General features: G+C 36.7%; 1 protein-coding gene across 6 annotated transcripts in view; it reads left to right on the top strand.

Moving 5' to 3' along the window:
* Positions 1-5,152: 5,152 nt before the first annotated feature.
* The window catches only part of SMARCAD1 (SWI/SNF-related, matrix-associated actin-dependent regulator of chromatin, subfamily a, containing DEAD/H box 1), a 74,973-nt gene continuing 62,847 nt past the window's right edge, over positions 5,153-17,278 (top strand). The window contains exons 1-2 of one of the 6 annotated variants that reach the window (XM_011219799.3): positions 5,153-5,287; positions 5,905-6,143. In XM_011219799.3, the coding sequence (XP_011218101.1) occupies positions 5,954-6,143 (190 nt within the window). In that variant the 5' untranslated portion in view covers positions 5,153-5,287; positions 5,905-5,953. Of the gene's footprint in view, positions 5,288-5,348; positions 5,623-5,904; positions 6,144-17,278 lie in introns of those variants that run through there. The other 5 variants (XM_019795337.2, XM_034671496.1, XM_019795338.2 and 2 more) reach the window with 5 other exon arrangements.

The raw sequence follows: 17,278 nt of genomic DNA, 5'->3' as shown, positions 1-17,278 counted from the left end.
CAGGGGGAGTGGGAGAGGAAGAAGCAGGCTCCCAGTGGAGGAGCCTGAAGTGGGGCTCGATCCCATAACGCCAGGATCACGCCCTGAGCCAAAGGCAGACGCTTAACGACTGAGCCACCCAGGCGCCCCACAATATTCCATTTTCTTTTTTTTTTCTTTTTTTTTTTTTTTTTAAGATTTTATTTATTTATTCGACAGAGATAGAGACAGCCAGCAAGAGAGGGAACACAAGCAGGGGGAGTGGGAGAGGAAGAAGCAGGCTCATAGCAGAGGAGCCTGATGTGGGGCTCGATCCCACAACGCTGGGATCACGCCCTGAGCCGAAGGTAGACGCTTAACCGCTGTGCCACCCAGGCGCCCCTACAATATTCCATTTTCTTTCAGCATAAACACTTGCTGTTGAAACTGTGATGGTAATATAATTTTCTTTCCTTTATAGGTCACTTACTTATTTTTGTCTAAATATTCAAGTAATTAAAAAAAAATTTCAAGTCTAAATTTTACTAGACTAGGTCTTGGTATTAGCCATCTCAGTTGATATTCTCAGGTAAATGATGTGCTCTTCCAATATATGGTGTAAAATCTTTTATATTTTCAGAAAATGTTTTTTGAATTACAGTTTTTAGTTATTTCTTCCACACTTTTGCTTTGTTTTGAATTTTTTCTGTAATGATTCCTATTATAATTATGTTGGATCTTCTTTGCTTATCTTCAATATTTATTATTTTCTCTTGAAATCTATTTATCTTCTTATTTTTATGTTTTATTTTTTCCCTTTTCAACCTCTCTTTCTCTTTAGGCATTATCTGTTATATTTATTTAACTACATGTTACATCTAGTTTAATCTTCATCTCTAAAGTTTTTTTTTTCTTTTACTTTTCTTCCCTTCTTGAGTTGGGAAGGGAATAAAGCAAACTTTGATGCTTTCTTTTGTTTTGTTGTTTTGTTTTGTTTTTTAACTCTGATTTAAGGAGTGCCTGGATACTCAGTTGATGGAGCATGCAACTCTTGATCTCATGATTTCAAGCACTACACTGGGTGTAGAGCTTACATAAAAAAGTAAAACAAACAGAAAAAAATTAAAAAAAAATCTGGTTTACATTGTTTTTCCATGATGTAATATTTTGAAGATATTCAGCTTATTTTAAAATTTCTGGGGGTTCCTGGGTGGCTCAGTCAGTTAAGCATCTGCTTTCAGCTCAGGTCATGATCCCAGCATCCTGAGATCGAGACCTGCATCAGGCTTCCTGCTCAGCCGGAAGCCTGCTTCTCCCTGTGCCTCTGCTCCTCCCCCTCGCTCCTGTTCACTTGCTCTTGTGCCTGTGTGCTCTCTTTCAAAATAAATAAATAAAATCTTTAAAAAATAATAATAAAAAAATTTATTTGTGGTTATATGTATACTTAGGCATCTTATGTAGTTATTAGTATCATTCATTCACTTAACACATTTTTATTGAGCATGCACTATGTACAGCCAGGCATTGTAGCTGGAAGTTGAACCACCCTAGCCAATCAAGATTATCGTTTGATGCAACTAAAATTTTGTGGTTGTTATGCAACAAAATATTGATGAATACAACATACTTATAATTATTAAGTCCTCATTGTGTTTAGTCTCAACAGAGTACTTCTATACCATGAATTCTACATTCTTGACATTCTCATTCTTGACCCGGATTTATGTTTTTAGGAACAGTTTAATGAAGACATTATCTTCAAGGAATTAAAAGTTTGCAATTTTTTTATCCATAAATGAATAACATATATATAATCTAAAAAGTTACTGAGTCACAGTCTTTTCCCTCCAGATCTTTGTAGTTGTTTCATTATTACCTTCTGGCATTTAGTTTATTCAGCAAGTTTTTTTTTTAAGGTTTTATTTATTTATTTGACAGAGAGAGAGAGCAAGCACAATTAGGTTGAGCAGCAGAGGAAGAGGGAGACGCAGGCACCCTACCGATCAGGGAGCCCAACATGGGGCTTGAGCCCATGACGCTGGGATCATGACCTGAGCCGCAGGCAGATGCTTAACCAACTGAGTCACCCAGACACCCCATTGAACAAGTTTTTGACTGATTTTTTTTTGTTCCTTTGGAGGCTGTATGTTTTTTTCTGAAAAAAATTGCAATACATTTTTAAAATTCTTGAAATTAAAAAAAATTCTTTAGGACATTTTTAGTGTTTACTTTTCTTTAATTGCTGTTGTCTTGAATCCCATGAGTATTTTCATTTGAAGACTAATGAGAGCTCATGAACATGTTCTATTACATATTTTCATTATATGTTCTGCTCATTTTGTGTGTTTTCTGTTCTTTGATTTTATTAATTCATCAAAGTTTGCTTCTCAGTCCTCTGAATCCTATACTTATCATTTCTTTAAATCTCACTGATTTCACCTCTTCATCATTTTCCTCTTCATTCTAGGGGGAGAGGTGGTTTTCAAATTTTCTTCCTTATCAACAATTAAATGTTTGTAGTCACTTTTTAAAAAAAATGCTAGGTGTATTGAGTTATAACTTACAAACAGTAAGATTAAACCTTCTTAAGTCTATAGTTGAGACCAAGATTTCACAAATATATTTGGTCACCACTATAATCAATGTTCTCTGGGAAAGAGTAGAGTGAGATAAGCAGGACACAAAGGATTGAATTTTAGAAAATGATCCTATTGAGGGTCAGAAGGAAGAAAAATCAGAGGACTAGTTTTTAACCTCAATTCCTGCTATCATTCCAGAAGATCTTAAGTTCATACAGAGAATCCTTCCACCCTTTTGCCCGCTGTTATGTGCTGAATTGTGCTCCCCCAAATTTATACGTTGAAGTCCTAACCCCCAGTATCTCAGAATGTGACTACACTTGGAAATAGGGCCTAAATTTTTAAACACAAATACAGTTAACAAAATGTAAAAATAAATTATATTTTATTGTCTTATTTTGAAAATGACCTGAAATTTACTCACAAGTACAGTGGGAAGATTACATACAGACATGGGGAGAAGATGGCCAAGTAGAGAGGCTTGAAGCAGATCCTTCCCTCATGGTCCTCAAAAGCCAACCCTACCAACACCTTGATATCAGACTTCCAGCATTCAGAGCTTTGAGAAAACTGAATTTCTGTTGTGTAAGCCATCCAGCCTGTGGTACTTTATTATGGCAGTCTGTGTACTTTGTTATACACGCCCTTAACCTTTTGATTCACAATGAAGCAGAATTCCAATCATGGAAAATTCCAATTCTCCCAGGTCAGTGAATGCTGCGGAACCATCCCACACTTAGAACTGGGTAAGAGTGGCTCCTGTACTGCTATTGCTTTATAGAACACAATTTGGCCCTTTTCCTGCTAAACCGAACCCCAAAGAGCAAGGAATCTGTGAGGCCAAAAAGACAGGTTCACTCAGAACCTATGTCTTCCATTTTAGACAATGGTTTTGAGTAGCTGGTCTTTGAAATTTCTGCTCACAGTCTTTCCTGCTAAGGGCCAACAGTGCTTCCAGTATCTAAATCCTTAGACCCAACATGTAGTAAAAAAACTCATAGGCCCAAGAGGTGGCGAAGCAGTGGGGTGGGAGGAGGCTTGCCAAATAAAATACAGGATACCTTGTTAAATTTGTACTTCAAACAGACAATAAGTTTTTAGTACAAGCAAGTTCTAAATATTGCATGGTACATACTTATATTAAAAAGGTATTATTTATATAAAATCCAAATTTAACAAAACAGCCATTTTTTTAAAACAATATAGGAACTCTAGCTGGGGTCATAGTTGGGCATTTGAGCTGGGTGTCCATATGCATAAGCACAAGGCTCCTAATGGTATCAAACTGAGTGGGCGGACATGATACAGGGAAAGCAGGACACATGTGCCAACCAATTCTCCTTGAATCACCCATTCTGTCCAACACAGGAATTCTAAATTCAACCTGGCTTTCCAGGTCATTTTCAAAATAGGACAATAAAAAATAATTTATTTTTACATTTTGTTAGCTGTATTTATGTTTAAATATTCAGACATATGATGTTTGGGTCTCCATTTTCACTCTTGCCCCAGCTGTACAAATGTCAAGGGGTTAATACGGTGTTGCAGAAAATTGCCTTAAGAGGTCAATGGTATCATCAACCACATTTAAAAGATGAGGAAACTAATGCTTAGAGAAGTTAAATACAATTTGCTCAAAGTCATTTAGCTAGTGGAATCCATTTTCAATGTTAGATCTGTCTGAATACAAAGCAAATACTCTTTTTAAAAATTACATGTACTAAATGATGACTGTAGTTAATACTGTATTGCGTATTTGAAAGTTGCTGCAAGTAGATCTTGGAGCAAATATTCTTTATCACCAAAAATAATTTACTATATATAAGTTGATATATCTTTTGATCCCATCAGTTTACATGGGTGCATAAAGCTGGTGCATTTCATGGGATATCAAAAATAGTTATAACGAAATCGCAATTGTTCAGGCTTTGATCCTGAATTTTATGGATCTAGTCACTTGATTCTAAAGTGTGCCCGCATTTGATAAAACTGTTGGTTCATGTTATACAGTTCAAAACACTGATTTATAAAATAGAATGCCGATTTGTAGTAATTTTTCTTTAAGGGAAATGCCAACCAGAGGATCAAATTAAAACACAGAAAACTGCCTGTTAGCCTAATGTTAGAAGAGAAAGGGTAAATATTCTCAAGGTAGTATTTCCGTCAAGATAGGTGAATTGTCATATTCCACTCTAAGAATAATCCAGCCAACAGTGGGGAGGCAGTTGATACCCTCTGAAGCTCAACATACCCTGGTTTTTACTTCTTAAATTTAACATCTGCAGGCCTCAGTTTCCTTATTATGTAAAAAAGGCTTGTTGTAAGGGTTGAGATTATTCATGTAAAACTTCTAGCACAATATTACCATCATACCATGTATATATTATACAAAATAGTATACATTATAAATATCAAATACTATATTATTTATTAGTAGTATTGGACTGTGCAATTTATCATTGTTCTATTTAACAACGTTCTCGCTAACCTGGAGAAACGGGCCAGAAGCGCGCTTCCCAGGCGTAGAGGCGGGTACGAGTTACCATGGCAACAGCGCGCGCCTAGACATCTTCCGCTCGCGCGTCGCTGGGGAATTAAAAAAGCCTAAGCTGCGTGTTGCGTCATCACCGCGCGCTCGTTTGGGCTCTCCGTGCTGTTTTGGAAGGTCCCGGCCCGGCTACCGTCGCCCCCCCCGCCAGGAATTATTTTTTCTTTCAACCTTTGTTACATCGCATCGAGCCTGCAAGACTGTAAGTACTAAAGAAAGAAAGAGGGCGAGCGAGTGAACATTGAAAGAGATGCCGCAGCACACTTCCCACCTCTGAACCCTCCCTATGTTTTCTTGATCCTATCAGCTTCCTCTCAGCTGGGATCGCGCCGCGTCAACTTCCGGGCGGGTGCCCGCCAGCACGGCCTCCGCCGCTCCCCTTCTTTGGCCCCTTTGTGTCCCCGCAGTAGCGAGGCGCGGGCCCTGGCACGTCCTTTCTCGAGGCAGGGAGCACCGTAGTGCAGGGAGCCTCTCACTGTGGGCGGGCGCGCGGCCCGCAGGGGGGTTAGAGTGGGGAACGTGCCTGCGCGTGCTGGGGTAAGAGGAGGTTGCACGAGGGTCAGCGTGTGGTTCGAGGAAGGCGGGGCGGGCGGGGAGGGGGGAGACGAAGGGTAGTAGAAAGAGCAATGGAAATTTTTAAAAAGATATCCCTGTCCACCTTCTGATTATTGTGGCCTAACAATGAAGCGCAGCCATAATAGTCATCCTGTGCCACTGGCATGTTTGCGTGCTCTTAATTGCCTTGGGATTGAACTGCTAAGGCTTTGTATTTTATATTGTTTTCATGGCCTCTTTTGTCTTTTTATTTTCTTCCTGCAGATAGTTCATTTAAAGCTCTTAATTCCACAGGGTGGTGGTTTCTACCAATATGAATCTTTTCAACTTGGATCGTTTTCGCTTTGAGAAAAGGAGTAAGATTGAGGAAGTGCCCGAAGCAACTCCTCAACCCTCCCAGCCTGGCCCTTCTTCACCAATTTCTCTTAGTGCTGAAGAGGAGAATGCTGAAGGGGAAGGTAGCAGGGCAGGCACACCTGATTCAGATATAACTGAAAAAACAGGTGAGTTACAATGTTGCAAACTGATGTAGCATCAAGAGGTATTTTTAAAAGATGAAAGGCGGAAGAGATTCTAATATTCTTTATGTCGTGCATACTAATACATTGTCTTCCACCTTGCCCTTTAAAGTACCGCTTTGGGGATGCCATAGGCACCATATACCTGCCGTCAGCTGAGCATCCATGGCTTCTTCAGCTTTATATGAGTTCTTGGAATATGGCCCAATGATGGAAGTTGGTACCTTAATTTAGGTCACCCTTAGGTCAGGATAGTTGCTACTGGAAGAGAAACTAGGTGATTCGGACCAGTGATGGAGACTTTGAGTCTGTTGTTTGGCCAGGTGTTTACTTCCATCTCAGTATATTTTCAAAAAATATTGCTCACTTAATATGAACCAGACTTTACTCAAGGTGCCTGAAGACAACCTCTGGACAAATGAAGAGCAGATCACATTCAGATTTTGCCATCATTTGACTTCCTGGAGCTCCCCAGGGTGTGAATGAGTAATTGGTATTCTTCAAGGTGAAAGAACCATTTTTAACCTCTTCAGCAGATTGTCACAGACAATGGGATTTGAGAGGAAGCCAGAAATTAGCATTTCCATTTTAGTCTGTGTTCTTTGAACAGTTAACAGGATATATTTGAACTCATGTTTTAGGCACTGTGCCGAGTGCTTCACATTCTCTCATTTAATTTGCACAGCAGTTCCACAAGATACTATCCATATTTTGCAGAAAAGAGACCCAGAGAGGTTAGGTTGTTAGGAATTTGATAGAACTGGAACTCAAATCCAGTCAGTCTAGTTCCTGAACATAAACTTTTAATTGTTTACATCATGCAGTTTCTTATGAAGGGTAGAAGGAATATTAGAAGCTTTATTTTAATGGTTATTTTAGTGATACCTTTTTTAATAAAAAACTCAGTATTTCCCAAGCAGCTTTTACACTGATGTGGCCCTGACAAGATTGGTCATATGTCTGTCTTTATCGTTGGTGTCTTACTTTATTTGCTAGTCTTCTATTTGTACCAGTGATGGCAGACTCCCTACACATTATAATTTGAATAACATTTAAAAATCTTTGGGTATAATTGGAAAATGGTGGAATGATTTGGTAGGTTGAATTATGTGGTAATGAGGAGTCATAATTTTGAAAGGATTTGTTTGTATAAAAGGTTCTGAACTCGTCCAGATTCTGTGAGGAACCACTGAAAGCTTAGGAGTGCTCTTTGTTCATTCTTTAATAGGTGTTTACTTTGCATAACGTGCTGTAGTTAATGTGTAGGCATCCAGGTACTTTAATATTTGAATAATAAATATATGAATTTGTTTCTTACGTAGTCAGAGAGGGCTGGGAAGGCCAGCATGTAGGCATGGGATTTCGAGTCCTTAAAAGTCTCTACTGCTTCATTTTAGTTAAATGGAACGTTGGACAAATTACTTAAAATCTGAGATTAACATTTTTTTCATCTATCGAATAAAAAGCACTTTGTAAACTGGAACACAGTGGAATGTTTTATTTATCAATATTAGTAATGTGAAATTCTTAATTGTCTCTTCTGGTCAGAAGATGCTGCGGTACCTTTTTTTTTCCTGTTTAAGGAGATTTCATTCATCTTTATTGGGATTTTTTTCCTTCGTATGTAAATTCCTCTTATAAACTGAGATTGCCTTTAGGAATCACATGGTTAGTCTTAATGACATTGGGAAATAGGAAAATTAAGTTTGTTCTGGGAATGGTGAGAATTTGTCCTACTAGGAATAGAGAGCTTTAAGAAAAGATGATTGTAGATGGTACTGTGAATTTGGGAGAATCTTGAAAGCGAAGGCTAGGTGTCGTCGGTTTTACATTGTAGTTACTGGAGCTCCATTAAAGCCTTCACAGATAGAAGGGTAAAATGATGAAAGAAAGTTGTTTTGTTAAAAAAAAAAAATCAGTCTAGCAGTCCTTAAGTTTTGAAGGGAGAAAATTCATTTAGGAAGTAGAAATAACAGTAGAAATGGAAGAAAGAGATCTGAGGGATTTCAAAGAAAGGGCTAAGTTTTACAACCAAATCTGTGGGAGGAGTGAGATAAATAAGAATTTTAGTTTCGGGTGGTATGGGTGGCTCAGTAGGTTAAACGTCTGCCTTCAGCTCAGGTCATGATCCCAGGGTGCTGGGATCTAGCCCCACCTTGGGCTCTCTGCCGAGCAGGGAGCCTGCTTCTCCCTCTTCCACTCCCCCTGCTTGTGTGTATGCACGTGCACGTTCTTTCTCTCTCTCTTTCTCTGTCAAATAAATAAATAAAATCCTAAAAGAATTTTAGTTTAGGTAATTGAAAAAAAATGGTAGTTTTGTAGATCAGAATAGGTATAAAGTACCCATTCTAACCTATTGGGCATGCCTTTTAAAATTCAAATAAGAATTAATTGTTCTCTCCCCAGTTTAGCATGTTGGACGAGACCTAAGGCAACTTAACATAGAGGTGGGGAATTCTGAATTGAATGTTGGAGCTTGGGCCTCTATATAGGACGAGATACTGAAGCTGGTTTAGGATCCTCACTAGATACGGTGGGATATGGATTTTGGCCTTACCTCCTTCATCATCGTATGTAACTTCTTATTCTACCATTGTGTGATAATGCTATATTTGCTTATTTAGTGTTAGGGTCTAAATCAGGTCTAAATCATCTATTTCTTAAATAGAATGGAAATTGTAAAAATAACCTGTCATGACTTTTTTAGCTAACCCTTTTAATTTTACCAATATTTCCTGCCATTCTCCTTCAGTTACTGTGCCACAGCCACACCTTTTCTTAAATATGCCAAGGACAGTGCAGTCTTTCTTTCTTCCTCTTTGCTGTTCTTCCTCCAAGACCCTTCCTGCTGATATGTGCATATGACTCTGGGCTTAGTGAAATATTTACTGTCTTTAGAAGCCCTTCCCCTGATCACACTCTCTGAAATAGCAACTTCTCCCCCCTGCCCCCAGCTTTACTCTTCTGTGTTTTTCTATGTAGTACTTATTTCTACCCATGATTTTATATATTTGTGTCTCCCTTATTAGGACATAAGATCCATTTGAGCAGAGACTGTCCTATTCACCATTGCTCAGAGCAGTGACTGGCGCATAGTAAGCTCTTAGTAAATCTCTGTTGAAGGAAGGGGTATTGGGTGATAAGTGGGCGGTACTAGTACTTTGTACAAATTTTAAAAAGTATCCTTCCTCTTTATGATCTTGAAGCAGTCCCATAGCCATCAGGCATTCTTCAGCCATGGTTCCTTGAAACTGCTTTTGCTGCCGGATGGTCTTCCTTCATCCAGCCTTTGGGTATGAGGGCATACACTTAACTTGTGGGCACCTCTCCCTCCCGTGTTTATTTTGCCCTCGTGGTGTCCAGTTATTAATGGTTATTGCTTGCTTACACATTGTTTTTTTCTTTTGACCTTTTTGAGAGCGCAGCGGGGTTTTGAGGGGATAAAATAAGGGCAGATGAATGAAAGAGGAGAGAGCTTATTATCTTTTCTGCATAAAGAGTAAAAATAAGAGCAAAGCTGGATCTTAAAGAAACACCAGAAGGAAAGGACTTATATATAGTTGAAATAGTACAATGTAATAATTCAGGAAAATATTAAGCAGTGTAGAATTACAATCCAATACAGAAATGATTATTCTTCCTGGAGAGGATCAGGAAAAGTCACAGAGAGATGACTTTGACTGGATCCTAAACAATGAATCAGTGCTTATTTGGTGAACAAAAGATGAAAATAGACATTGCTTAGAAGAGCGGTGTGTCTGTGGGAGGGGAGGTTATCTGTGGAAGAGGTGGTTTAGGGCAGGTAAAGATGAAACTGAGAAGATACGTAAACTGCTGGGTTATGAGGGCGTTTATATACTGTGCCAGGATGGATGGACTTTTTGGTAGACACTAGAGAGCATTTCAGCATGGGAAGACCGTTGATGAAGTTGTTGAATTAATTGAAGCCTAAATGTAGGAAAGTGATAGTGGGATAGCGGAGGCATTTTAGAGAAGTTTTATATTTCAGTATTTGATGATATTTGGTGATCAGTTAAATGTAGAGGGTTTAAAGATAAACTCAGATGTTTCTTGCTTAGACAGCTGGGTGATGGGCACTGTCGACTGAATTAGGCAGTGCATTTAGGAGAGATAATTACATTGAGTTCAGTTCTCCTGTTTCAGAAATGAGGTCTGGTAGAGGATTAAACTTTAGTTTTGTAGCTCAAAGATGGTTGGAACCTGAGAAATCAACTTTGGGAAGGTCATCATTGTGGAAGTTAACAAAAAATATCCCCAAGTAAGGTATATAGTAAAAAATAACAACATTTAATGGTGGACAAATGAAGGCAAACCAACAAAGATAATAAAGGATAACTTGAATAATTATAGAAAATGATGGTACCCTGAAAATTGAAGAAAGACAAGATTCCAGTTTTGTGTATAGTGAACACTATCAGATACTATAGAGAAGTCAAATTGGATGGGGACTGATGAGAGACCACTTTCCTTGAAAATTGAATGTTATTGTTGACCTTTAACAGACAGTTTCAGTAGAAAGGTAGGGAAATGAAGACCGATCTTTCAAGAAGGAAAAGAGAACAGTTTGATGGTATAGTAGTGTCAAAAGAAGATGTTTCAGGATTGTTGAAAATTGAGTGTATTTGTTGGCCTAGGGAAAGATGCTATGTGGAGAGGGAACGGATAAAGGGAGGGGAGGTATTTGAAGACAGGCACCTAGGGCATGGGAACAGGTGCACAGCTGGACTGTGTAACGTTGCAAAGGAATAGAGACACTTTTTACCTGGGGAGGAAAAGTGATAAAATAAAAATAAATGGGTTAATCAATTACTTTGAGGTTGGAATGGAGGAGAGTTTTAGTAAATGCTTGATTAATACCTTTCCTTAGTGAAATAGAATCAGTCTCCTAAAATGATTGCCATTTCAGTGTGGTGGTCATGTTGAAAGTAACAGTTGTTAATAAGAAAATTTTGAAATTATTCCAGTTAATCAAAAAGATCCCCCCCCCCGAAAAAAAAAAGCTTTCCAGAGAGCACTGCTCTGTCATACAGGTTGTAGGATCTTGGGTAAGACATCAGCATTTTTGGACTTCACCTCTTTTCCCTAGATGTTCTCTGAAGTCCCTGCAAGCAGTAAAATGGGTATGATCCTTTGAATAATGGAGCCAAATGTATCATTTTAACATGATGATTCTGTAACCATTGGGTGATACTCAGGGTTTTTTTTGTTTTTTGTTTTTTGTTTTTTTTAGCTGTGTGTGGCCAAAATGCAAATCATCACTATATCTTTGGATAGTTATTCTGGTTTCTTAATGACTGCAAGTGTTAGTTGACAAGCAGTACTTGGTAGAAGGCTAAGTGCTGAATTACTCTGATAGAAGAAAGTACAGTGAATACTCATGCTTAAGTAAAAGTCTTAAGTACATTTTAAGTATATACTTTCATCTGTGTTTCCTTCTCTACCTTTTTACTCTCCATGCTTAGCTATTGTTTTCTTCAAAATAAAATATATATGAAAGATGCAGTATTGTAATAATGAAGAATATTCTATAATCCTTTAGTTTTGGTGTTTTCACATTTTTTTCTGCCTGTATACCAGGTTTTTGTATTTATTTATATTATATATTTAATATTTATTTTTGCTGTTCCTCAGTTTTTTTAAAATGATGACAGTGTCTTATATAGATATAACTCATGTAGTTTCCCATTAGTGGACATCAGTTGGTTGGGTTTTTTCATCATTTTTTTTTTGCTGTCAAGAGAAGGCTGTAGTGACCATCCTTTTACACAGATTTTTTAGCTTGTGTACAATCTGAAGAAAAATTCTTGGAATTGTCAGATTAGAGCAAATGTTAGCAATATTTTAGTAATTGCCAAGTTACCATACACGGAAGTTTTACCACTTGGCACCAGACTACAGCTTAGTTTTTAGATGTCTGCTTTTTCATACTAGGCCAGAATATTGGAAACCTTTTTAATCTTTACCAGGGAATTAAATTGTTTTACTTTTATTCTTTGCTTTTAAGGTTAAGTATGCTTTCATAAATGTATTAACGTTCTGGACTTTTTCTTTGTTCCTTTTTCTTTTTTTCTGATAAATGATTTGTAAGTTTTTTATTCTTTTGATTCCTTGTTTGTCCTAGAGAAATTTTACATTTTCACATGGTCAACTTGTTCATTCATTTCTTTGATGGCTTCCAGGGTTTAAGGTCCTGATCAGACAGGCATTCCTTACGATCACATTATAAATATTTTCATCTGTATTTTATTCTCACACATCTGTGTTAATTTTATTTTTAATTGTAAAATATACATAAAATTTATCATCTTAACTATTAAGTATACAAATCACAAGAGTTTTAGGTACATTCACAGTATTGTTCAGTTAATCTTCAGAACTCTTTTCATCTTGCAGAAATGAAACTCTGTACCCATTCAACACTTCCCTCCTATTCCCAGCCTGTGGTAACCACCCTTGTACTTTCTGTCTCTGAATTTGACTACTCTAGGTACATCATAAAAGTGGAATCATGCAGGATTTGTCTTTCTTTCTTTTTTTTTTTTTTAAGATTTTATTTATTTATTTGACAAAGAGAGAGACAGCCAGCGAGAGAGGGAACACAAGCAGGGGGAGTGGGAGAAGAAGAAGCAGACTTCCAACAGAGGAGCCTGATGTGGGGCTCGATCCCAGAATGCCGGGATCACGCCTTGAGCTGAAGGCAGATGCTTAACGACTGAGCCACCCAGGCGCCCCAGGATTTGTCTTTCTGTGACTGGTTTATTTCCCTTTGCATAAAGTCTTTAAGATGCATTCATGTTGTAGCATGTATCGGAATTTCCTCTTTAAGGCTGAAAAGCATTCTGTTGTGTGTATATACTACATTTTGTTTATCCATTCATCTGTGGATGAATACTTGGGTTGCTTTTACCTTTTGGTTATTATGACTATTAGTGCTATGAAATGTGTGTACAAGTATCTCTTTGGGACCCTACTGTCACTTCTTTAGGGTATATACCTGGAAATGGAATTGACAGATCATATAAGAAACCATCACACGTTTTCCATTAATACCTGCACCATTTTACTTTCCCACCAGCAGTGCACAAGGGTTCCAGTTTCTCCACATCCTTGCTAACACTCGTTACTTTCTTTTTTTGTTTTGCTAGCCAAACTAATGGATCTGAGTCAGGTTTTGCATTGATAAGCAAAGTAATGGATATGAGTTAGGTTTTGTGTTGATTTTTATTTTAATCTTGAATCTCATCTGGAATTTATATTATTATAAGGACTAAAGAAAGGTTGATACAATTTTCTCCTTTGCTCGTTATTTGTCATTTACTAGTCAGTTGTTCCAGAATCATTTATTGATAAACCTTTTTTCTTATGAAACATCAGTATAGTCTAAATTCTCATGTATATTTGCATCTCATAGGCCATTCATCTGTTTCTCTAGTTTTATATTTGTTTACCCCATTATTTTAATTCTTGTAGTTTTAAGGTGTTGTTTTTTTCCTCCTCTCTGACCTGAAACTTCAAAGAAGTGGTTTCTATGGCTTTTTTTTCTTTCTTAAATTTCCAAGTGGCTGAAATTTGCTTCAGTGTTCTCATTAACATTTACTTCTAATTGTACTGTTTTATGACTAGAGAGTGTGGTCTATAGTATTTCTGTTTTGGCTAATTTACTGAAATTTTCTTTGGGGCCTTATTTACCATTAATTTCTGTAAAAGTTCTAAGACTACTTGAAAAGATGACATAATCTAAGTATAGATTAATTTATATAACAAATAACAGATTAATTTTATTTATATAATTCTATTCAAACTGTAGATCACAAACCTTGTGTCATAAACTCAGTTTCTTGGATCCTGACTAATTACATGCAACTGTTTTTTAATGGAGTAAATAGAAAATTATCAAAGTATCACTGATAGAAAGCCTCTGAAACTTTTATTTCAGTTATATGTGTTTAATATCATGTTTAGGGTCATAATCTAAAATGTGTCTCTTATGGTGGGTCCCAATCAAAAATATTTGGAAAGCAGTATTATATGTCTTATTTTTGTGCTGTCTGTAAAGAGCTTGGAAAAGAGAGTTAAAGCCTCATATTTGTCTCTTGACTTTTTGCCTTATGTATCCTGCAGTGTTTATGTCTTTCATTATTAGTATGCAGTTAAGATAATATGTTAGTTGTATTTTTGTTGTGGATCTAAGTTCTGTTATTAAAAAATGGGTCTCTCAAGTTAAACACTTTTGCTTTGTCCAGTAACAACAGCATGGCTTTGTATTTTTTTTACATTTCCCATTTATCTTTTCTTTTGGCTTACACCTGAGATGTTTCAGAAGTTACTCTTCAGTCTTGTATTAGTGTAGTCTCTGTCTTTTTTAGAGCTTTCGTCAGAGATTTATCTTTTAGAAGATGCTATTGGTATTTCTCTTTTTACTGTGACCTTCAGGCTGCTCAGATTTTGCGATTTTGGTTACCTTTTAAAATGGTAAATCAGTGATGTGTTTTACTTGGTATTCAAAGGAGTTGCCTGAAAGTTAGTTGCCATGTTAGAGAATTGAACCATGTAGAGCAACACAACTAGACGATGACAAGTGGCACAGTTCTGTAAGTCTTCAGGACAGATATAAAGGTTTATGTATTTTCATTCTACTTTGGAAGATAATTTTTATTTATGGGCTATCAAATTAATTTGTACTGCTTTAGTGTGAGCTCATAATCCTAGCACTGATTTTTGTTTGTTTTTGAGTGGCCCTTGATCTTGTACCCTTTGGAAAGGTGAAACCAGTGTCAGACTTAAATACTTCTTTTGTTTTATGGTAGACTTAGATATGAGAATGGGTACAAGCATACTGGAAAAATTTGGGATATAAGATTGTCTTCTCTTGTGCATACCATTAATAGGGATTTTAGTTTGGAAAAACTCCCTGGAATCTTGGCGCCTTCTTGCATATGCTAGTGATGTAGGTTCCCATTACCTTTTGGTAATGAGAAAATACTCATCTTCTGTCTCTAAAATATGATAGGCTTCTTTATGGTCTTTGTATGAAAGAATAGACTGTTTTCCCTTATGTTCCTGTAGCATTTTGTTTATTCCTTTCTCATGACACAAATCATATTTCATAACGGTTATTTGTGTACATGACTACTTAGCTCTTACTTGTTTCTTTAGGGCGGGTTGAAGTTTTTTTCTTTAATATTCCCTACCTCCTGGTACAGTGCCTTAAACACGGAGGCAGTCAGCAAATGTCAGAATTTAATAGTAGCTGATGCCTTCATAATTGTTTCAGCGTTTCACCATTCTTTCATTTGTATTTTTCTATTTCCTCTCTCCCTTGTGCTGCTGCTTAAAAGTGCTTGTTTGGCTTGGGTCAAAAACCATCACTGCATCGTTTTGGCCATTGCCTCTTAGCTATTTTTGGTTTTGCTTACTTCACAAAGTGCAAACAAATCTAAGCAGTGAGCGTTATTCTAATTCTAAATTATTCACTGTATTGGGAAGTTGGTCTTTTTATATAAACAAGCTCTTACTGTGTCCCATCAGTTTTCAAAGTGTGGTATGTGAACCTTTAGGATGCCTAAGGGCAAACTACTTTCATGATAATACGAAGATACTACTTGCCATTTTATTATGTTGATGGTACAAAAGCAATGGTAGATAAAACTGCTGGTGCCTTAGCACAAATCAAGGCCAAGACTCCAAACTGTTCTAGTAGTCATTATATTCTTAAAATTTTTTAAATGTCAGTTTCGCTTAAGAATGTTTTTGATAAAGCAGTAAAAATTGTTAATTTTGGTAAATCTCAACTAAGCAGTAGGTGTCTTTTTAATACCTTTGTGAAACAAAACGTGAACCAGCCTTTGCTGTATACAGCCGTGTGTACAGGGGTTATCTCAAGAGAAAGCATTTGAACAGTTTCTTTCAGTTCTGATTTGAACTTGTCATTTTTTTTCACCAAACACCGTTTTTACTTAAAAGAATGATTGACAAACTGTAGTTAAGCAGACTTAGGTATTTAGCAGACATTTTCTGAAAAAATGGACAGTGATATCAAGGAAATAACTGGCCGCATGTATTGCTAGTGATAAGATTCCAATTTTCAAAGGAAAGTTTGGATTTTGGACTGTGAGTTTGACAGTCCCCAGATATTTCAAGATCAATGGTGATATTAATAAACCTAATTTTTTAATTAAAATATCGTGAAATGTGTTAACATTTGGAAGATCTGCATTAATCAGCAAGTGAACTAAGTACTTCCAAGTGACCAATGCACACAATGTTACAAAATAATGCATGGTTTAAAGGTCCATTAAAGTGCAAGATAGACCGGTGGGTTTAAATGTAATAGAACGCAAAAGTTTTATTCATATGGTTTCAGATTCCACATTGCAACTGACCTTTAAAAAAAAAAAACTACCACCTGTCAAATTTGGGTTAAGTATCAAAGAATATCCATCGTATTGTAAAAAGGTTATGAAAATGCTCTTCCTTTCCTAACTGTGTAACTGTGCGAGGCATGATTTTCTTCATAGACCTAAACAAAAACAGTATATTTTAATAATTGAATTGCAGAAACAGATAGAACCTAGCTGTCTTATGTTAAGCCTAAGGTTTTTACAAATATAAAACAGTGCCAATCTTCTCACTAGACTGGGAGGAGAGGGATGGGATGAGGGATATAGTTTTCATAAAAATTTGTTATTATGTAAACAGTTTAATAAAGTTTCTTAGTTTCTACTTTCTAATATGGTAATACAGATATAACCAACATAAGCAACATAAGCAAAAGCTCTTTAGGGTCCTCAGTTTTCAAGAGCGCAAAGGGTTCTGAGTTTGAGAAATGCTATTGTATTGTAACCTTCCCTTATCCTCCGTATTATCAGACTACTTCCTCTGTTAGTCACTTACCAGTTGGGCTATGGGGATGTCACTTGGTTCAGAGCTGTGTACATGTTTAAGGTATATTTTTAGGTAGAGATAATATAGGTATGTTTAATGTATATTACAATCTATGTAATATAAAATATGTATAATATATAAAATATAATATATAATATACAAAATAATACATTGTATGCAGTGTGTATGTGTGTGTATATATATAATGTATATAT

This window comes from Ailuropoda melanoleuca, chromosome 11 (assembly GCF_002007445.2).
Source record: "Ailuropoda melanoleuca isolate Jingjing chromosome 11, ASM200744v2, whole genome shotgun sequence".
In the NCBI taxonomy this organism is placed as follows: domain Eukaryota; kingdom Metazoa; phylum Chordata; class Mammalia; order Carnivora; family Ursidae; genus Ailuropoda; species Ailuropoda melanoleuca.
The sequence above is the reverse complement of the archived record's forward strand: the minus strand, read 5'-3'. Positions and strand labels throughout refer to the sequence as shown.